Here is a 22,596-nt window from a genome sequence, read left to right as displayed (position 1 = left end):
ATAGATGAATGGATAAAGATGTGATATGTGTGTATACACACACACACACACACACACACACGCGCTTGCATGTGTGTGTGCGCGCGCGCGCACACACACACACACACACACACACACACAGGAATATTACTTAACCATAAAAAAGAATGAAATCTTACCATTTGCAATAACATGGATGGATCTAGAGAGTATAATGCTAAATGAAATAAGTCAGTCAGAGAAAGACAAATACCATATTATTTCGCTCATACGTGGAATTTAATAAAAAACAAAGGAATAGAGGTGCTCTGGTGGCTCTGTCGGTTAAATGTCCGACTTTGGCTCAGGTCACGATCTTGAGGTTCATGAGTTTGAGCTCTGCATAGGGTTCTGCGCTGTCAGCACAGAGCCTGGAGCCTGCTTTGGATTCTGTGTCTCCCTCTCTCTCTGCTCTTCCCTTGCTGGCACTCTGTCTCTCTCCCTCTCAAAAATAAATAAACATTAAAAAATAATTAAAAAAACCCCAAAGGAACAAAGGGAAAAAAGAAACAAACCAAAAAACAGACTCTTAACTATAGAGAACAAACTGATGGTTTCAGAGGGGAGGTTGGTGGGAGGATGGGGGAATAAAGGAAAGGGATTAAAAAGTACACTTATCTTGATAAGCATTGAGTAATGTATAGAATTGTTGAGTCACTATATTGTCCACCTGAAACTAATATAACGCTGTATGTTAGCTATACTGAATTTAACATTTTTAAAAACCCACTAATTAATCTGGAAAAAAATTAAGGTTTTGAAACTGTGGAACATCTGTATTATGGACTGTCCTTCAGGAACAAAAAGAAATTCTTGATACGTACAATGATGTGGATGAAATTCAAATGCATCATATTGGGTGACAGACAGATTCAAAAGACAACAGACTTATTTGGGTGCCCAGGAAGCCCCACTAAGTTTGGAAGTCCCTTTGAATGTGGAAGCACGCTGTACCTGATCCTCTCTCTGGTGAAAGGGATGGTTTCGTTGTCCTTCTTCCAGTAGAACACGGGTGGCGGCATGCCTATCACACGGCACTCCAGCCTCACTGGGTGGCCTTCGGGAACGCCGCTGTTCTGCAGTTTCTCCAGGATCACAGGTGCTTTCTTCACCTCTTTGGCTGAATGAGAAGAAGGGCCATTCTTGTTTGAATAGTAAGTGCCTTGGGGTTCATGCTTCAAACTCATTACAGTTAAAGAATTTAGCAGAGTAGGCACCCCCCTCCCCGACTTTACCTTCTCTTCAGAACACTTTTTACCTCTCTAAGTGAAGATCGCTGTCTTGATAAAAGCTCCAGAAATGATTTAAAAAGAAATAATGAAACTTTCACTTTGTATGAGAGACAACACTCAAGGGCCTGTGCTGCACATGGGGGATGCAAATAGTGGGTGTGGAATTTAAAGAGTTTCTTTTATTCTCAGCAGTAAATTTTGAGAAACAACAGACTTTAAATACTAAATATATCCTTTCTCTTTTCTAGAGGAGTTTATTTTGTGGAAGGCATATTAATTTTCCCTCAACTATTATTTTGAAGAAGTTTATAGCTACAGAAAAGAAGTACACTACATTTTACAAATATTTGAAAAATGTTTATTTATTGTTTTTGAGAGAGAGAGAAAGAGTGCAAGCGGGAGAGGGGCAGAGAGAGAGGAAGACAGAGGATCCAAAGTCGGCTCTGGGCTGACAGCAGAAAGCCTGATGTGGGGCTTAAACCCATGAATTGCAAGATCATGACCAGAGCCAAAGTTGTACACTTAACCGACTGAGCCACCCAGGCACCCCGAGAGGTACACTACTTACACACACACACACACACACACACACACACACACACACACACACATTATGCTTCCTAAGGAGGCCTTTTTTGGGCAAAGATACCTCATATTTCAGGATTCCAGAGTCAATATTTGCAAAATAGTGGGGGGAAAAATGAAAGCTTACAGTTAATATGTCCTTGTAGAATGAGCTTTTCCTACTTTGTTGGGAGGAAAAAATTAAGAGTGAGAAAAAGAAAAAGATATATGGGGCAAGCAGCCACTAACCTATAGACAGGATAGCATGCCGAAGCCATCCTTGTTTCTGGTAGGGGCCACACATGGGAGAAAGCTCAGCACTAGAATTCATGTATTCTGAAGTCTAGTTTTGGCTAGACTCCTGCCCTAAGGGCTGGTATCAACCAAGTGATGATGACTAGTCATTATTTGTAGGCATTACAGTATTTTGTTCATATCATCTCATAAGGTAAAGGTTCATTTGCTTAGTTATCAACTCAACATTTGGTGAGCACCGTTCATGTTCTAGACACTGAGTCAGACACTCGAGATACACCAAAAAAGTCAGAATGTCTGACTTTCGAAGCTTACAGTCTCTTCAGGAAGGCAAAACAGTTACATAGAAGGCTATAAGTGCTCTGAAGAGCCCCTCCTTTTCTTTAAAAAAAAAACAACTTCTTTTTAATGCTTATTTTGAGAGAGAGAGCAAATGCGAGCTGGGGAGGGGCAGAGAGAGAGAGAGGAAAAGAGAGAGACAGAATATGAAGCAGACTCTAGGCTCTGAGCTGACAACACAGAGCCCAACACAAGGCTTGAACCCATGAACCGTGAGATCATGACCTGAGCTGCAGTCGGACACTTAACCGACTGACTGAGCCACCCAGATGCCCTGAGCCCCTCCTTTTCCAAGTGCTGTGGAAACAGAGGAGGATGTGCCTTGGTGGTAATGTTTGAATTAAGCCTTTGACAATGAGGAGGTGGTTCCTAGGCAATGAAGGGCATTCCTGGTAGAAGGATCACTGAAGCAAAGACATGGAAGCTTGGGGTAGGGCCAAGATTCTGGTGTGTTCCAGGAGTGATGAACATAGGGCAAGTGACTTAGATTTAGTGATAGTCAATTAACTAATGAATTGATTGATTGATTAACTATTACAATGACTCCCACACAAGGTACCACATTATGTGTTTTAGCTTACTGATATGTCTTTGAAAGCAATGTAGGAAATAATGGCCCTTACTACATGAAGGAGAAATTGAAATGAGGTTTGGTGGGGCAAAGGACTAAGGAATTCTGTCAGAGGCTGTGCATATTTGGGCAGCAACTTTGAAGGGAGTTATGTTTAGGGGCCCCAGCAGCAAACCTTACCTACTACAGTGAGCTCCAGACTAAAGGAATTCTGTCCAGTTTTGTTGGTAGCAATGCATGTATACGTCCCCGCATCACGTTGAGTGAGTGGGTCAATGAGCAGAGAGTGGACTCCAGTCTCCCTGACCAACATCTTGTGGGAGGCGTCTGGTAGCACAGGTTGGCCATTGAGCAGCCACGTCAGCTCTGGGGGCGGTAAGCCACTCACCTAATAAAGAACAGGACAGCTGAGGCAAATGGCAGACCGATGACAGGCAGATTTATTTGGTGGCTGAATTCTTTATCCTTGTCTGGCACCAAATAGATAGTGAGAAAATAAATGGGTGTGTTTTCTACAGGGGCATCAGGACAAGAGGGGTCTGGATGGATGACTGCATTAATTTAAACTGTATAGTATTTTGACCCCAAATCAGGTCATGATTATATTCTAGATTAGAATAAATAAGAAATAAAAAATTAAATAAATAGGTAAAATAGGCCTGCCACGTCAGTTTCACAGATGGTATATTGCTTACATACTAACAAGCAAGAGGCAGCCAAGAAAAGGGCAGACCTTAAACTAGAGTTCTCAAACCTTGCCGTGTATTATGATCAAGTGGGGAGCATTTGAAAATCTTAATGCCCATTTACTATATCAAGTCAGAATCTCTGGGGACGGGAGCTGGAATGGGTACCTTTTAGGGTTTAGCATGGAAGAAGTAACAATCAATCCCGAATATTATTTAGGCAGACATTGGCAGAGCAAGAACCACCTGGAGAAGTGGATTCCATGAATGCTTAACCTCAAGCCTTTACTAATTTGCATCTAAAATTTCCACAGCATTCTGATCTTTGGGGTGAAAGAGGTGACTTAAGTTTCTCTTCATACTGAGAGATCTCCATGTTGCTCGACTGAATATAGTTTCTGGTTGAAGAATTAGAATGTAGAATAGTTAAAGGTGGTGGCTGTTGATTAGTATGAGAAACCGGCTTTGATTTTCATAAACCACCTTGGAGCCATCTTTTCATGACTATAATTTTTTTCAAAGTCTATATATCACAGCAATTCACCTCAAGGATACAAAAATCACAGTTTTGGCTTTATAGTAATAAAGACTTTCCGGGCACCACATGGAAAATGTCTAAATTATAGCAATCAATCACCTCTTTGGTTGTCTTTTACAAATTCAGAGTTAACTTGATACAATACCAATGTAATTTTTTCCCAATGAAATCTTATTAAGATGTAAAGATTTAAAAATTTCATGAAATTCTTTTGTCTGGTATTAAATGCTCTGTAAAAGCCTTTTGAGAAAAGAAGTGATCTATCTCCCTTCCCCAGTCCCCCTTTCCCAAAACAAAACAAAAACCAACCCAAAACAAAAAATAAACACAAAACAAATACAAACAAAAGTAAGTGCAAATGAACAAATGCAAAATGTGAACAGATCTGGAACCAAGGATGGCTATTAGAGTCTACCTTACAGTCCAGTCGACACAGGCGCCCCTCGTGAGCTACCATATCCCCAGGAGCCTGCAGGAAATGTGGCCGGAAAAAGCGTTCCTGTAGGGGCTCTTTGTCTCTTTCTTGTACTCGGGACCTTCCTCTATAAAAACAAGCATGTTCAGGCATTAAACATAGAAACCAATTTATAAACTTATGACAGCAGGCATTTAGGCTGGGCTATAGAGCCTAGAGAACAGATTTTTTTTTGGGGGGGTGGGGTGGGGAAGGAGGTCGCTCTACCGTAAACAAATAATAAATAACAAATAATAGTGTGGAGCTGAGGTAAAAAACAAAGTGGTAAGCATTTCATACACGTAGGATTATCTTGTGAGATCTGTAATCAAATAAACAGGCTTTAGCTTCTTTCTCTTTGAAGTCATCCTGGGTTAAGTGGCTCAGCTCTTCTTGCCTTGGCTTTGACCAGTTGTTCAAAAGTTTCAAAATAAACAAATAAATCAGTATTCAAGCTGAATCTCAAATGAGAGCCAAAAAACAAGTCCTGTTTATTACCCAGAACAAGGCAGCTGCAATCCCTGTGTCTCTAAGTAATAAAATTTAACCTGGCTATAAATTATGGCAGACTATTAAAGATGATCATGAACTTAAACTGGTTAAGACGGACTCACAGTAACAGCTGTTCTTGAAGAAAAAAAAAATGAAGAAGAAGGTATAGTTGCAGTGGTGATGAAATACTGTATCTGAAACGTGGGTCACTATTTTTGCTCCTTTGGTAAGTCAAATATAATTCATCCATGTCAGCAACTGTGGAATGCTCTGCTAAGACTTAGTGGCACCATAAGACTCAAGGGGAAGCCAGGCTCTTAATTCTTAGTGGTTAGTAAAATCATGGAGGAAGAAAGCCAGTTGCTATGTTAGAGGCAACTGTTATATTGGGGACAACAACAACAAGACTAATCAATCTATATGCATATAATCATTAACAGTTTATATATTATTAAGGAAAATATGGCAATTTAATTCAAAGACTGGTTTTACATATTACCTGTACTGCTACTACTAATGGTTACAAATTTTGAGCCATTAAAAGTGTGCCACAGGGGCGCCTGGGTGGCTCAGTCGGTTGAGCGTCCGACTTCAGCTCAGGTCACGATCTCACAGTTCGTGAGTTCGAGCCCCGCATCAGGCTCTGGGCTGACGGCTCAGAGCCTGGAGCCTGCTTCCGATTCTGTGTCTCCCTCTCTCTCTGCCCCTCCCCCATTCATGCTCTGTCTCTCTCTGTCTCAAAAATAAATAAACATTAAAAAAAAAATTAAAAAAAAAAAGTGTGCCACGGACCAGTGCTTCTCAAATATAATGTGCTTCTAAATCACTTCGGGATCTTATTAAAATGTACATTATGACTCTGTAGGTCTAGGGTGGGCTTGTGATTCCACATTTGCAACAAGTTCCCAAGGGGTGCTGATGCTGCAGGCGAGGGGCTACATTTTAGGTAACAATTTGTGGATCCAACACTTAGATGCTCATTGTGGTGGGTGGATGCTTGGGAAGGGCTAGAGAAGGGAGATTCTTACTGTCTTTACCTGTGAGACTGACCACCAGATGTTAGTCGACTACGAATGGGCAAACCTTGTACCATCAAGTGGCCAGAACAGCTGATTCTCCCCTGAGAAACAAAAATGAACAAGATTAAAAATAAGAAGACTTCCACATTTTTTTCAGTTTATATAAATTTTTCTGTGCCAGAACATTATGAACGTTTTGGCAAACTATTAGGAGAAAGAAAACTTGGGGGTGGGAATGAAAATAATAAAATATGACTCGTTAGATCACTGTTAATATTTCAGGGGGGATTTTTAAGAATATTGTGATGACTTTCATTTTGAGCTTGGAAATGAACAGAGCACAGATGTAAAAAAAATTGAATTCTTGTGCACTTAACATTATCTGCAGCAACATGCAGAGACCCTGGACAAGTATATTATACTTTTCTCAATAGAGATTATCCTCAAAACTAACATTTTAATAAGAAGAGTGGGTGAGAGTAGAAATTATAGTTGTATATTTTCTGTTCTAATAGTAGTTGAAGATATTTATTCTGCCATATCTCTTAAGGGAATTTTAAGTCTTGATCCTTGATCTCATTCAGAAAAGGAAAGTGAAAGATTATGGCTTTCCAACTTTTACCAAAAAAAAAAAAAAAGACATTATGGATTTGAGGAATATTTACAAGCCTTTTTGGAGTAATTTGCTTGTTCTCTAAAGAACAAAACAAATCTTTTGATAGAATGATTTAGAGACTTTTCAAGAGAATCAATGAGTTGATAAGCACAAGATTTAGCCTGATACATCTGGGACACAGCGAACAGATACTACTAATGTCCTTTGACAAAGTCTGAAGGGTTGAATGACCCATCAATGGTCATTTTAAGCTGTGATACTGTGCTCTAGTTACACACAATCACAATGCTTCTATTCATTTTCCTCAGCAATGCTTAGTAACTCGCACTTCTCAATGACATCAACTGCTCCTCCCTCAGAGTGCGGCACAGCGCAGGACCCTGCTTCTGCACCTGGGGGTTGGCAGCCATGATAGTGTAGTTGCCATCGTCGTCACTGGTGGTGGAGTCAATGTGCAGAGAGCAGGTGCCATCTCCTTCTCGCCTCATTTTGCAGTGCTCATTTCTCTTTGAAATCTGCTTCCCATCTTTGAACCAGTAAACCTGCAATGAAAGATAATCAAGGAGAATCTACACTGTTCTGTACATCTTTTAAAGTAGGAAGTAGGGTGAGGCAAGGTCAGATTGCCATCTCTACAAGTGACCCATCTCTTATAAAGCACTTAGAAAAAAATTATAAAATATATTCAAATGACTGTATAATATACTGCTGAATTTGTACATATACAGCGCTTAGGTCAAAATTCTGTATAACTTAGGATTGAGATCAAGCTTTTGGCTCTTTTTATCGTATTTCATAATTGCTTAAAAAGCCACCCCAAGGACCAGACATGTCTCCAGGGGCAAAAGAATGAAAACCAGGAGGCTGAATTTTTCCCCATTGTCCTATTTACAAGCTCAAGTCTGCAGTTTCAGATCTCAGGGTCTACAGTAGCTTACCTTACTTGAAAGGTTAGTATGGTTTATCATACCAAGTGGAATGAGGCCAGGATTCACTTGTGAAATTTCTCATCTGGCTAAAATTTAAATAAGTATCTTTTTCATGTTGGGTTCTGCATGTATCAAGGAGATCTCTCAAAGACAGGAGGGTTAAAGTACTGATTGCAGCTGTTCTCCTCTACATTTCCTGGTTACCTAACCATACATGATAACAGCATGCTAATGTTTGTGAAAGTAGAGTGGAGAGATCCCCTACCACAGCCACACCGGGTGTAAATCCTTCTTTCAGATGATTGCCAAAAAAATCTGGTGACTCATAAGATTTTTCAGCAGCCAGTGATAACGATATGACATTTTCAGCATTTACCCACCTAATAGTAATGATACAAATATAGTTCACTTTGTGCAACAACAGGCACTTTGTGGGTATTAGATAAATGCTAAAAAAAAAAAAAAAAGAAAGAAAGAAAAAAAAGAAAAACATCAATTTGGTGAGTTTGGTGGTTGAGGGAATCAATAACCCAAAATGGAGGATTATGACTAAGAAGTTTATTTTAAACTTTTATTAAAATTCTAACTTACTTATAAATCAGATTTATTTTTGGCCTAATTATTTAACGATCTTATCCATGACTATCTCTTTTTAGTTAAATTATCTGGGCCTTGTTAATTTTCTGATATTGATTTTTATTCCGTCTGTAGATACATCCCTAGAATCTGATAGGATTTTCTCAAAGGCACTGTCTACAGTTGTGTGCTGTTTGTTGGCCAACTGGCTGATCATCTTCCCCTACCTTTGGAACAGGTATCCCAACAATTTTGCAGGTGAATGTCACTGGAGAGCCTTCTGTAACACGGAAATGCTTGAGTCTTTTGTCAAAGATGGGAGCTATACACTTGCCCGTGGGGATCTCATCATGTTGGATTTCATCATCTGATTCATCAACAGGGGTACGTTCCAAGCGAAACTCTATTTCATTCATCAGCCTCTGCTCAAAGCTTGAAATTTTGTACTCCTGTCAAAATGGCAAATATGTTTAAATTTAAGTTCTATGGGTGAGAAAGAAGGTATTTATCAGTATAATTTACGGATGGAACTTTTTAAGATTCAGATTTATATCATGGAAACCCAATAAACCGGGCATGTTCCATTTCCGGTTCCTCACCATGGAGCACTAAAGGAGATGCCAATGTCTCTACTATAATCCCAAACTGCCTGAGTGAATCCTGATTCCTCACCTTGAGTATGGAGCCCCAGTAGCATCCTGTAGAGAAATGAAGATGGAATGTAATTTCCATTACTACTATTAATGTCTATTTCAATATGTAGAACTTCCTATTTGATAATATGGCAAAACTATTCTGAATTGCATTCTGATGTACGCCTGCATCACCAACTTCCTATCTCTACTGGACATTCCCATCTGCATACTTCCTGAAACCTGTCTTGAATAAATCTCCCTTGACACCATATCCATCTTCATTGCATCTCTCTACTCCCACCACAACAAAACTACTTGAAATAATTTTCTATTGTTACGGGATCATTTCCTTGTCACCCACTCTTTTGCTAATGTACTCCAATTAGGTTTATGTTCTCATTGTTCCACTGAGATTACTATTGTCAGGGTCTCCAAATTTGCAAAATCCAGTTGTCACTTATCTGTTCTTACCTTACCTGATCTCTCAGCAGCATTAGACAAAGATGGCTACTTTCTCCTTTTTGAAACATTTTCTTCTGTTTGTTTTCACAACATCATATTGGTTTCTCTTCTCTTTCTTTAGCTGCTCCTTATCAGTCTTTTTGCTAGCTCCTAATCCTAGGTAGGTGGTTTCATCTTATCTCACAGCTTCAGATACCTTCTGTATGCTGATGACTTCAAATCCATATCTTTAAGTCTGGTCTTTCCCCAGAACTCATATACCCGATGATCTGCTCTACATCATGAGAGTCATACACCCAGTGATTGATTCTATATCATGGCTTGGGTGCCCAATGGGCATCTCAAACTGAGCATGATCCAGACACTTGATTTCTGTCTCCCAGAGATGCACCTACCCTACTCTTCCCCATCTCAGGAAATGGTGCCACTGTTAATCTATTTAGTTAAGTAGTTAAACAGTGTTTCTCACACTGTCTTTGGTGAAAGTCAGGTTTTTAAAAATTTCCGATGTGTAGTTTTATAAAGTAAAATAAAAATGAATTACTAGCAAAATGAAATTTAAGACGTGTACAAAATTATTATATTCAATAGGTATAAAATTTCTCTTCCAAATTGCTATAAAAATTTCCTTTAAATTAAAAAAAAATTTTTTTAATGTTTATTTACTTTTGAGAGAGACAGAGACAGAGCTTGAGCGGGGGAGGGGCAGAGAGAGAGGGAGACGCAGAATCCAAAGCAGGCTCTAGGCTCTGAGCTCTCAGCACAGAGCCCGACGAGGGGCTCGAACCCACGGACCATAAGATCATGACCTGAATGGAAGTCGGACGCCCAACCGACTGAGACACCCAGGCGCCCCTACAAATTTTTTAAAAGTTTATTTATTTATTTTGAGAAAGAGAGCATGAGTGGGTGAGGGACAGAGAGAGAGAGACAGAGAGAGAGAGAATCCCAAGCAGGTTCTGCACTGACAGTGTCAGCGCTGACTCCTTCCCAATGCAGGGCTCAAACTCACGAACTATGAGATCATGACTTGAGCCAAAATCAAGAGTTGGGTGCTCAACCGAGCCGCCCAGGCGCCCACTATAAAAATTTCTTGATGGTTACACTCAGTTCCTGTTCTTATGTTAAGGTGGAGAGGTGATAGCTTGCAGACTGTCATGGGTCCTCAGACTATATTTTGAGTGTACCAAGTTAAATCCTAAATCTAGGACTTGTCCTGAATTCCTGTCACTCCCTCTCTCTGCCTTATTCGATGAAGCTTAAATGTCACTTCCCTAAAGCAGCCTTCCCAGTCCACTTCATCTAAATTAACTCCCCATTCTAATTCTCTACACAGTACTGGTTGCTATCTAGTATATTTCTTGTTTGTTTGTTGATTGAGTGATTAAATATCTCTAAGGATTAGAATGTTAGCCCCACAAGAGCAGAGATCTTGTTTATCTTGCTTCTCACTGTATCAGCAGCACCTGGAATAGTGGTCTGCCTCATGGCATGTGCTCAATGATAGTATATGAAGAATGAGTGAATACGTGAATGACATGGGAGGAGGGCAATCGCTTGTTCCATTTATGCATCTTTGAGGAATCCAGAGCCAGGGCTTGTGTTGAAAGTGAGACCTTTTGTTAAGCTCATGACTCTAATTAACCATAATTTTGTAATTTAGGTGAGCTCCTTGGAGATGGCAGTAGGATGCTCCTGAAATAGAATATGGAAGCACATGGCTGATGTACATCTGTCCTTAGTGTTAGAGTAATTGAGTTCAGGACCCATAAGGTGTATTCTTAAGCTATTAAATCACATTACTCATGTTCTTTTATTATTGTCTTATACATATTATCACCTGAATTTGTGTAGAATTGGAACTTAGGAAAAACACAGAATCAAATGTTTCTTGGTTTCAATTTCTTGAAACAAATTTTAAATCCTCTCTCAGCCACATCTCACCCTGAGTAAGCAAAACAAATCCACAGCTCTTTCAAGATAGAGAAAATGATTAATCTCCAGTTAAGCTTATTAATTTTCAATCAGATAGTTCAAACCAGTTAAAGTAAAAAATTGCTCACTTCTATTTACTTGAACCCTAGTTTAAAAGTATTAAGAAACCTGGTTTAACAGCATTAGACTATTTTCTACATTATAGGAGCTTTTAGAAAGTTAGTAATTAAAGCTTCCAACTATCTATTAGGTTGAACTATATGAAACTGACATTTTTGTAGGTCAACATGTAGAATTTTATATGATTCAACCTAATACTTCACAATGACTATATTTTCCATAAATATATTAAGTGATCCCCCAAATTTGAAATATTTCTTAGTCTTGCCAATTTAAAAATCACATGAAGAATACGTATTTCTTCTTCGTTGAATTGCATTTATGCTTCCAAATATATGTTATTTTTCTTTTTAGTAAATCTGTTTATTTTCTAGGATATTTAGGACTAAAACCAATGACTCATTTTATTCGATTACTATATGAGGTAAAGTGAGGTGTTAAACAGAAGCTTTTTATTATTTTATTTATTTTTTAAAAAAAAGTTTTATTTACGGGGCGCCTGGGTGGCTTGGTCGGTTAAACGTCTGACTCCGGCTCAGGTCACGATCTCACGGTCCATGAGTTCGAGCCCCGCATCGGGCTCTGTGCTAACAGCTCAGAGCCTGGAGCCTGTTTCAGATTCTGTGTCTCCCTCTCTCTCTGCTCCTCCCCTGTTCATGCTCTGTCTCTCTCTGTCTCAAAAATAAATAAACGTTAAAAAAAATTTTTTTTTAAAATGTTTTATTTACTTATTTTGAAAAAGATAGTGAGTGTGAATGTGTGCATGAATGGGGAGGGGTAGAAAGAGATGGAGAGAGAATCCCAAGTTGGCTCTGCACTGTCAATGCAGAGCCTGACACTGGGCTTGATCTCAAGAACCGAGAGATCATGAACAGAGCCAAAATCGAGTCAGACACTTAACTGACTGACCCAACCAGGTGTCCTGAACTTTATTATTTTAAAAATTACATTTAAACAGATCTCAAACCTCATACACACACAGATGCTAGGGTTCAGAAAACCCTAGAGTTTTTGTGAAGGTGGCAAGACTTCATGTTCTTTTATTAAAGAAGGTCTTAACCTTCTAAGGCTTCTCATCTTATTTCACTTAAGTCCCCAAATTCCCAGTCCATTCCATATCACCTCTAGCTACTTTTTCTTTCTTTCTTTTTTTCTTTCCCTATGCCCAGCGTGGAGTCCAACACAGGGTGTGAACTCACCACCCTGAGATCAAGACCTGAGCTACGATCAAGAGTTGGACACTTAACCAACTGAGCCACCCAGGTGCCCCTAGCCATTGTTTTAATGAAGTCCTTGCTCTAAGCTAAAGAACCTTCTCTGAAGCCTCTACTGCCTGAGCTGTAAGGGCTGGTAACTTCCTGGCTAAATATACTGTCAGAGTTATTTACTATGGGGAGAGATGAATTCTTGAAATTCTATTTTGAAAGTATGAAGTAATTTTCCCAAAGAAGTGTTATTGTACATGGTGGTAAGTTATGATTATACCTAACATTCAGGAACACAATGGATGGTATATATGAGGCCTAAGTGTCTGACTGAGAATATAAATAACACATTGTCTCTATGTATTCCAAACTTGATTTTACCAAGTTGGGGCCTGATTTTGTGGAATTTACAAGTGTTTGAATGGATTTGATCCAAGGAACTACAGAGGCAATATGACTAAAATATGCATATTTTGTTTTACTATAAATGTATTCACATTGGTTATGTATTTATTATTTCGTCAACACTGCTAATTGGGAGGTCATGAAAACAACACTCAATGAGTTACTTAAAAAATACTACTCATAATTAGGTACTGAGGATACTGTCGCAACCAGATCTTAACTGGAAGTTTTTATTGAGACACTAAGATGGGCTAGATGTCAGAAAACAAGTGGATTGGCAGACAAACTATTCTCCAGAAATTTCAAAGCAGGTGCTTACAGACAGGTTAGATGACTGAAACTCTTCACCACCATGGAGATACAAAGGAGTGAGGAGGGAGAAGATCCAGGGAGAGGTCTTTGGAGAGGGCTGTCTCTGCATCTCCTACCCCCACCTCCAGCCCAAGGGTTCCTGCCTTCATTTCAAGCTCAGCGAGGGAGGCTAAATGGACCCATTTGGAGAGCTTGCTTTGTTGTTGTTGTTGTTGTTGTTGTTGTTGTTGTTTTTTACAGTGGGTTAGTATCTGACTCCTGCCTAAAAGCGCCAGAGTGAGGAGTGAGGCAGCTTTTTGTCAGTAGGCAAGCTGAAGGCTGAGTAACCTTCACTCCTGCATTGTGTCAGGGCGGAGGACCTGTGATGGTTCCCGTCACGCACGCGTGGGCCACATACAAGACAAAGCCACTGTGGGGTCAACTTTTGTCTCTCCATGGCTGGGTAAAGGAGTCAGGGACAGCAGTTGGTAAAGTGGGGGAAGAGAGAGCAAAAAAGAGAAGAAGTTGGCCACACTTCCCTTTCTGTCTTTGGATTCACCATTTGTAATAGTCCCTGGGTGTGGGGTATGGATGGGGGTGTTTGTGCGTGGGTTCTAATTTTTGAATAAGGATTGGAGTAGTTACTATAGGCTGGGAATATTGTACTACTAGATCAAGATTGTATTTTGCAACAAAGTAACCATAGAAGCTTATAGGAACTAAATGTAGTCAAAACTGTTTTTGAGATTGCCTTATATTTGAGATTGCCAGGAGCAGAAGAAATAGTCCGTCCCATTGAATAAATGTAAAGGGATACTGGGAGAAAAAAAAAATTCTTTTTAGACATATTTGCTTAATGTACCAGGTATAAAATGTATAAATTAACAATGAGCAACAAACTAAGAATACTGTAGGTCAGGGGTTTCCATGAAAGATTTCATGAAATATTTGGGAAATCAGAAACAGGAATAAGGAAACCATGCAGCTGTGTGGCAGGGGTAAGTGGCTTGTTGCTAAAGCACTGAATCTTTACATCTGAAATGGTATCAAAGAATACCACCCCCAAAGCAGAAATTGACGTCTGTTTGTAGTGCTTTGCAACCAAGAATTGGTATCCCAACTACCCCTATCACACATAAATCAAGGTTGTCATTCCACGTTATGACTGACGGGACTCAGATTTTGTAAAGAAATTTGTAAACAGGGGCGCCTGAGTGGCTCAGTCGGTTGAGCGTCCGACTTCAGCTCAGGTCGTGATCTCACAGCTCGTGAATTTGAGCCCCGCGTCGGGCTCTGTGCTGACAGCTCGGAGCCTGGAGACTGCTTCCCATTCTGTGTCTCCCTCTTTCTCTGACCCTCCCCTGCTCATGCTCTCTCTCTCTCTCTCTCTCAAAAATAAATAAACATTAAAAAAAAAAGATATTTGCAAACAAAAGCAATATGTTTTAGTTACATTTAGGTACTTCCTGCACTGTCTGCACAAAGACTGTACTGCTGGTAGATGCAGGCTTCGAATTTCCAGGGCTGCATTTATGTTGCCTTCTCCATTTTCTCTTGAGTTTTCTCTTTGTGAGTAAAAGCAGCAGTTTCTGCATTAGCTGCTTGTAAGTTATGTCTGTGCTTAAAGGAGAGAATTTTTTTTTGTGTGAAGCTAACATTCAGTTAACACCAGAGTTTAATTTCAGTGTGTTTTCATCTTTTTTACTAAAGTTTTTAATGTTTATTTTTGAGGGAGAGAGAGAGAGAGAGAGAGAGAGAGAGAGAGACAGAGAATGAGCAGGGGAGGGGCAGAGAGAGAGGGAGACACAGAATCTGAAGCAGGCTCCGGGCTCTGAGCTGTCAGCACAGAGCCCGACGAGGGGCTCGAACCCGCAAACTGTGAGATCATGACCTGTGCTGAAGTCAGATGCCCAACTGACTGAACCACCCAGGCACCACTGTTTCATCTTTTTAATCCATTGATTGACATGGATTATTATCATAGGGCAGTATCCACAATTAGGCATAATCAGAATCTATACAGTCAAGTGAATTACTTTCCATGGATAGGCAACAAATCCAAAATTTTCTATATGGTCAAAAGTTTCATTATCTTATCTGAAACTAATGTAAATCCTATAACTATGTCTGTGCCAGACATAACAGGGATGCAGCAATGATTAAGACATCTACGAACCCCAGCTCCCAGGGAGACTGTGACTGGTGCATCCTGGATGGGTCCTTGGCAGATGACCACGGACACTTCACTAGCCTAGGGTCCTATTATGCTCAAGGTAAGCAACCTGAGGTCAATGGCTGTGTGGAATTCTTATTAGAAAAGGAATGGATAGCAAGAGTCACAAAATAGGGATTTTCATAAAGAATTCATAGAAAGAGATGAAAGAGGTATGGTTTAAATAGAAGAAATGACTAAGCAGCTTAGAGAAGAAGGAGATTAGATGAACAAAAAGCATAGCAAGAATTAGGAACTTATTTTTTCTTTTGTCATACATTGCAGGATCTGGCAACCACAGACAGTTTTAAAGAGAAAGGAGCAGAAAAAAGAGATGGGAAGGTTTCCACAGAATGAGGTCAAGGAGGAAAGTTGAAATAAGACATTGAGAGAAAGAGAGAGAGAGAGAGAGAGAGAGAGAGAGAGAGTGTTTGTGTGCGTGTGTGTGCGCACGCGTGCACGAGTGTGTGTTTAGAAATTAACAATCACCAAATATTTACTGGGTGCATAAAATCATGTTAAGTCATGTGTGAATTAAGGTCATGAAACTTTCATTATTACATTTTGTGATCCTGGGTTCCTTTGACCTCTCAGATTCACCTTGCTAACCTAAACCGTTTAAGCTTTATTGATGTCCACTGAAGATCCACTGGTGGTGAATGACACTCTTCAAAGTAAGGAATGATGCAGCCTAAAATCTAGTACTTGGGCACCTTTCTTGGATTACCCTCAACTCAAAGAAAATTCACTGTCAGTTTAGAAAGCTAAATATTTTAATAAATATGAACATCGGAAAGGATGACACCTTTGTATCATGCAATGTTCTAGGAATCAACCAGCAAATGTTAATTGGTATTTACAAGTGTTATATAAAATGAGTAAGAAGGTAAATACTGAAATATTACAAAGAAAAATACAAAGTCATGGATATGTCAAATAAAACCCATTTTCTAAAACATTAATTTAGAAGTTCGTGTTCTGGGGAAGAAATTGTAGTCAGTATACATTGTATAGGACTTAAGATTTATTTTCATGCTCAGCCTAACGTGATAATTCTAGACCACACAAATACTTGCTATTCTTCATTTGCTAGGAATAAAGTAGGGCCTGAGAGTCCAGATTTCTGGACCTAAAAGTTTTCAAAGCAAAATAAAACAAACGCATATGCTTCAGAAGAAATCATTTGCTTCCCCCCCTCACATATGTAGGCTAATATGGGAAGGAGAAAAACTGATCATTTTGATTACGGGTCCCCAGACTGTGGATATAGATGGCTATCAATATGCAAGTGTTTCTTTATGATTGGTTTCCACCTTCCTAAGCATATTTTCTTAACCCTAGCCAGCAGGCCACGGTACATTGCAGACAATATTCACATCTTCACCATCGCAACAATGACAGTATTATAAAGTGGTCGTCATTTTATTCCCCAAAACTTGCTGTGAATCAAAATCTACCAACCTAATGCAAGCTTTCCATCTTAGAACCTTAGTTTCCTGAATTGCATTTATGCAGCTTGGTTTTCTTATCCATGGCATAGAACTCAGTCTAGGACCAATTCTGTAACTAAACCACCAAAGCAATTCTCAGAGTAATGATTCTCAGAAGAACACTGATGCATGTCACAGATATTCAGTAGTAAGATGCTTTTTGAAACCGTTTCTGCTATTAGCCCTGAGGTTATTTCATGATGGAAGTTTAATAATGAGTTCTGTTGGGTTTATGACACTCAACTCGTAGAAGTTTGTATTTACACGTTACTTACATTTCAGGTAATTAGGAGAAAAACCTACTTTGCCATGAGTTGGGTGGTGGATTAGCATGGATCTACCTACAGAGTAACTAAAAAAGTAAAATCAAAAAGATTGTGTGCTGGCCTGTTATCATTTTTACAGGGTTCTAATTGCTCCCTCTCTGAGTTGTAAAAGACATAGGCTGAACACAGCTCTGATTTCAGTGACACTTTGAAGGATTAACAACCCAAATGTGATGACAGTATTATAGGAAAGCAAATCTGTGTCAGAGCAACATTTATGAGACTTAAAGGTAATTGTCATAAAACTGAAAAAGGTTGCAGAGTTTCAGGGAAAATGTGACGTGTCCTGGAGACTAGGGCTCTAGTTCTAGTTCTGCCACTGACAATTTGACAACTGTGCCTCCGTTTCTCCATCTAGAAGATGGAAGAGAAGAATAGTTGCCTCCCAGAAACATATGTAGTTCGGTGGAATAATATGTGAGAAGCATACTCAATTATAACAAACTTAAATATTCGTCTTCAATTCAATAGTTTAAAGTCAATTTTAAAAGGATTTTAAGCAGTACATTTTCAAGAGAATCTACTTAGTAAAAATTGCCCAACATATAGCACAATTGTAAAATACTGTATATCCATGGCTCCACTAGAGGTAACAGACAGAAACACTAAAGAAAACAGCATATGGTCAGGGAAATCTGGAGCCTTGTTTCCAGGGATCACTTATGCCACAAATTCCACAATATTTGGCATATAGTTTTGACTGAAATCTTATGTTATATTTCAAAATAGATTTGATTAGTTCCCACCTTGGGAAATAAACCAAGAATTAGGTTATTAAAATATAAACCTACATTTAAAAATTAACCATGATATAAAATGTAAAAATAAATGGCTCAGGTAACAAAATAGTCTATTGTTCTTTTATCTGATGCTCACCTATGGCTTTCCTTTTGCTCCTCCAGTGTGAGCACTTACTAGTAAGCAAGGAGTTGTATGGGTTGAACTACAGGATATTGACTAATGTCTATTTCACATGATTCAACCTAATGTGAAGAATGAGGGGAACGGGTGAGCAGACCTCTAGCACGTTAGACTGTAGGAGTCCGATAAAGGACACCATGAAGTGCCAGAGCTCTTTTAAGTCTAGATCATCTTATATATTGAAATATTTCAAAGATGTGATGGTATTTGCCAATACTGAGCTAAGGATTGCTGGCATGGCCAACAGACTATCTAGTCTCTCTCCTTCTTTGACATATTCCATTCTACATAAACACATATAAACAGTTAAACTGAGTTAACTACTGGGGTAATCAAGAACTATAGATCTATGTGGATGACTTTCCTATATGACCATTGGTTAACTGATGCTCTACCTTCTAAGACTGCAGGGTCAGCCTCACTGAGGTTTGGTGACCTGACCATCCAAGGACTGAATTAAGTGAAATTATATTTCTTATGATGAAATTCCAATAAACCATTTGAGCCCGGCAATCTTACCTGCTGGTGTGATCTGGCATCATTGAAATTCATTTTTTTCCCCAAGTCAAGAATCACTGCATTCTTAGTTTCACGAATGTAATCATCATTCAGTGGTTGGGGAGACTTTGTATTTTTCTTCATTAGTCCCTGCGATGGCCTGTAAAATAAATTCACACCAGACATACCCATGAAAAACCCTGGCCTGTGTCCAAAAGCCTAGAAATCAGAGTGGCTGAAATGGCAATCAGACACTAGGAGTCATCAGGCACTTATGGAGGGCATCTTGTGTACAAAAGTTGAGCACTGCACAGAGAATCTGTGTTTGTAGAGGTGTTTTCAATACTTAAATTGTTAAAAATTATTTAAAGTAATCGTGCCCTTTGTTCTAAGGTGTTCAGTATCCATTTAGTGTCTAAGAGATAGGATTATCTGGGAATCCACTAAATGAGAGTCCTGTCCCAGACCAAGCTATTGTATACATAAATCCTTTCTTTAGTGACATCGTTTACATCAGAAACCTTAATGACACTTACACGGATGGTGCACTTCTAGGCAGCCCCATGGCATTGGTGGGTGGGATGGCAGGGAGAGAAGGCAGAACGGAGCTGAGGAAAGCCACTGGGTTCTGAATCCGGCTGGTGGGAGAGACGGGAGCTGGGGAAACACAGCGGGGCTGAAACTGGTTTCCACTGGAGATGGCAAATGTGAGTGGCGGTTGTGCTGGCTCTATTGGAGCTGGAGGGGGTGGCTCGTTTTGGATGGAAACTCCTCCTAGAGATTTGGTTTGCACGGAGGGGTGAGAAACTAAGAGGCTTTCTTTGCTCACTGTCCTCTGAATGGTTTGAGGAGTGCTGCTCAGGGTGAACACTGGAGAGCTGGAAGGGGACACAGTTGCTGCGGTGGTATTTGTAGAGGGGAAGAAATGCTTTGGCCGGGCCAAGCTGAAAGTCTGTGATGAAGGGGGCTTCACCTGCTTGCTGGACATTGTCACCGCCGGGGAAGCAGTGGAGTTCAAAACACTCATGTTGAAAGGAAACTCCTTAGGAGATGAAGGAGATGGGTTTTGCAACTGCTGTTGTTCCAGTAAGACTTGGTTGTGAAGCTGTTGTAGCTGGCTGGAATCACTGCACACAAGAATAGGGAAAGACAAGGGAAATCTGTCACCATCGGCTTCACCCATCAGAAAATGCATAGACAGGCTGTTTACAACTTTATGCTGATTCAGAACCAGAGTTGCCAGAAATAAGCTAATCAATTCCTTGCGAGTTGTTTCTCCTTTCTAAATCTGTTTTGTTCTAAGAAGGGAAAGAACCACTACAATGCACAACTCCAAAAGGCTTCATTCACATTGTAATCTCTGTGTTGTGACCCTGCAACATAGCAGCCCAATTTTAGAATGCTTACAAATCAGAAAAAAGAAATAGAAACAATGGTCCTCTGTTAGGAGTGCCTAAACTTCTGATAGGAGCAGGCTGTATCTCAGCTTTGGGACAGAAGACAGTGAGCTACACACTGATGTAAGTAACTGAATGTGTTGTATTCTTCATTTTGCCTCATTTTAAAACAAACCTTAATAAAGCCACAGGATGTGTCTTGGTGTTTCTCATCCTCTCTTGACAACAAAGCATCATAGATAAGGTGACCATATGACCCGATACATCCTGGGCAACCTTGGTTTATGCCTGTTTTTCTGGCATAATCATTAATCGTGCTCTTTTACTCTCAAAAATAGCATGGTTTTAACAGTAGATTATATGGCCACCCTAAAAATAAACATTGCCTTAGCCTTTTCTTGTTCCTAAGAGGACAAAGAAGATCAAGCCGGGAGTACTTTCTTCTTTTATAGGAAGCTGAGTCACAGAAACATTATATGATTTGACTTAGGTCTCACAGTCTATTTAGTCTATCTTCCGCCCACCAACTCCAGTTATACACCACAGCACAGAGGAAGTGCCCTGCAGGTCCTCACCACTCCAGGGACTATCCAAAATGACCAAATGGAAGAATTCCCCTTAGTCTATCTTAACAAAATGGTTAATTATTTTTTAAGAAAAAAACGGAAAATGAAAATCTCTAAAAATTGTATATGCATAGAGCCATCAGGACTGCTAAACTGCTGGTTAGAAGAATTGACTCTCGAGCGAGTAACCATAGGAAGATCCACAAAGGAGACTTTGGTGTCCCAAGTCCACCATGATTTTATGTTCTTCGGATTTTATGTTCTATGTTCTGGAACATAGAAGGTGATCTGCTGAACATGAGATCTATTAAAAATGAAAGGTCCTGTATTTTCCTACCGTGAGGAAAGTCAATACCAACAGCAATAAAGTTGAACCAGGAGGTTCTCCAAACCTTTTTTTTTTTTTTTTTTAATTATTGGAGTTTAAGACCTTTTTCCTTCTTTTCATTAACACTTCTGATACATGATATATGGAGAAGTAACTTCACAAAACAGAGTCCCATCTGCTGTTAGATGCTACATACTGTGAAATCCTTTGTTCATCTATGAAAATTCTTGTTTTGAGTTAAACTAAGAATGCAGAAGCATTAGCCACTTGGCACAGTAACTTCTCTCTCTCCTTTTTAGAAGTGAGTATATAAGCTGAGAGAATAAAGCAATATAATTAAAAATTAATTAAACCTTTCCGTTTCATCATAGATGATTCAGGCAATCAAGAGAAGCAGAAATATCTTTGTTAGATTATCCTTAGAAAATATAAAATATATACAATTAATATTGTTTCTGTTAGTGTTAATTTTCCCAATGGCATGAAAATACAAAAATCTTTACATTTTTAATAGATATCATATTTGTCAGGTCACATTCTGTGATTGCTATAGTCTGAAGATAATGCTATATGGTTTTCAGGACATCTCTGCATAGAGTAGTCTAAGTAGATTTTAGCCTTATGATATTGCAGAAATATTTTATTGTGGTTACAGAAATAGAAAAAGTAGTATCTGACAAGTAAGTAATCTTAGAAAGATGATGATGATAAAAAGGGGCAGGATGGCATTTGGTATTGATTGATTCTTATTTTCTTTTTGTTCCCATTGAATAAAAACTAAGAACCAGATTTTCACTTTATTTACTAAAAAAAATTTTTTTAACATTTATTTATTGTTGAGAGATGGAGCATGATCAGGAGAGGGGCAGACATAGGATCCAAAGCGGGCTTGGGGCTCTGAGCTGTCAGTGCAGAGCCCAAGGTGGGTCTCGAACCCACGAGCTATGAGATCATGACCTGAGCTGAAGTCAGATGCTTAACCAACTTGGCCACCCAGGTTCCCCCAGCTTTTCACTTTAAATAAGATTTCCAATGGCATGTTAGCCTTTATCATTCAATTCAGTATATTGGGTTATAGAGGGCCACAAACCTTAAACATAATGATATGTGAGATACACTGTCAAATTGTTTTGATTATCTACGTTTTGGGAAGAATTCATTTGAGAATAATGCCTCTTTTTGTTTGAACGGCGTTTCTTTTTCTCATTTTATTTAAGGTCTTGTTTCAGAAGGGATTTAAAACAGCTATTTGGATTAGCTTATTCATTACATCAGGTGTCAATTCCATTATTCAATGAATGTTTATTGAATTTTCTGTGTTTACTTTGCTAGGCACTTTAGGAGATATAAATATGCCCAAGATAGTATGAGCTATTCAGGGCTCAAAAATCCTACTCTACATACATATAACATAAATAACCACTGGTTATTTACAGATAACATGTGGAACTTACCTACTGCTTTAATAATGAAGGTACAAAGTTCAATGAAAGAATAAAGGAAGGGAAAATTAATT

General features: G+C 39.2%; 1 protein-coding gene across 1 annotated transcript in view; it reads right to left on the bottom strand.

Moving 5' to 3' along the window:
* The window catches only part of MYPN (myopalladin), an 88,386-nt gene that overhangs the window by 8,446 nt on the left and 57,344 nt on the right, over window positions 1–22,596 (bottom strand). Inside the window, exons 11-18 of the mRNA XM_049645127.1 lie at window positions 19,326–19,916; window positions 18,811–18,949; window positions 8,517–8,738; window positions 7,177–7,326; window positions 6,187–6,269; window positions 4,619–4,745; window positions 3,160–3,367; window positions 973–1,138 (exon numbers count right to left, since the gene is read on the bottom strand). Of these exons, the coding sequence (XP_049501084.1) occupies window positions 973–1,138; window positions 3,160–3,367; window positions 4,619–4,745; window positions 6,187–6,269; window positions 7,177–7,326; window positions 8,517–8,738; window positions 18,811–18,949; window positions 19,326–19,916 (1,686 nt within the window). The remainder of the gene's footprint in view (window positions 1–972; window positions 1,139–3,159; window positions 3,368–4,618; window positions 4,746–6,186; window positions 6,270–7,176; window positions 7,327–8,516; window positions 8,739–18,810; window positions 18,950–19,325; window positions 19,917–22,596) is intronic.

The sequence above is a fragment of the Panthera uncia genome, chromosome D2, assembly GCF_023721935.1.
Source record: "Panthera uncia isolate 11264 chromosome D2, Puncia_PCG_1.0, whole genome shotgun sequence".
NCBI classification, from domain to species: Eukaryota; Metazoa; Chordata; class Mammalia; order Carnivora; family Felidae; genus Panthera; species Panthera uncia.
The sequence above is the reverse complement of the archived record's forward strand: the minus strand, read 5'-3'. Positions and strand labels throughout refer to the sequence as shown.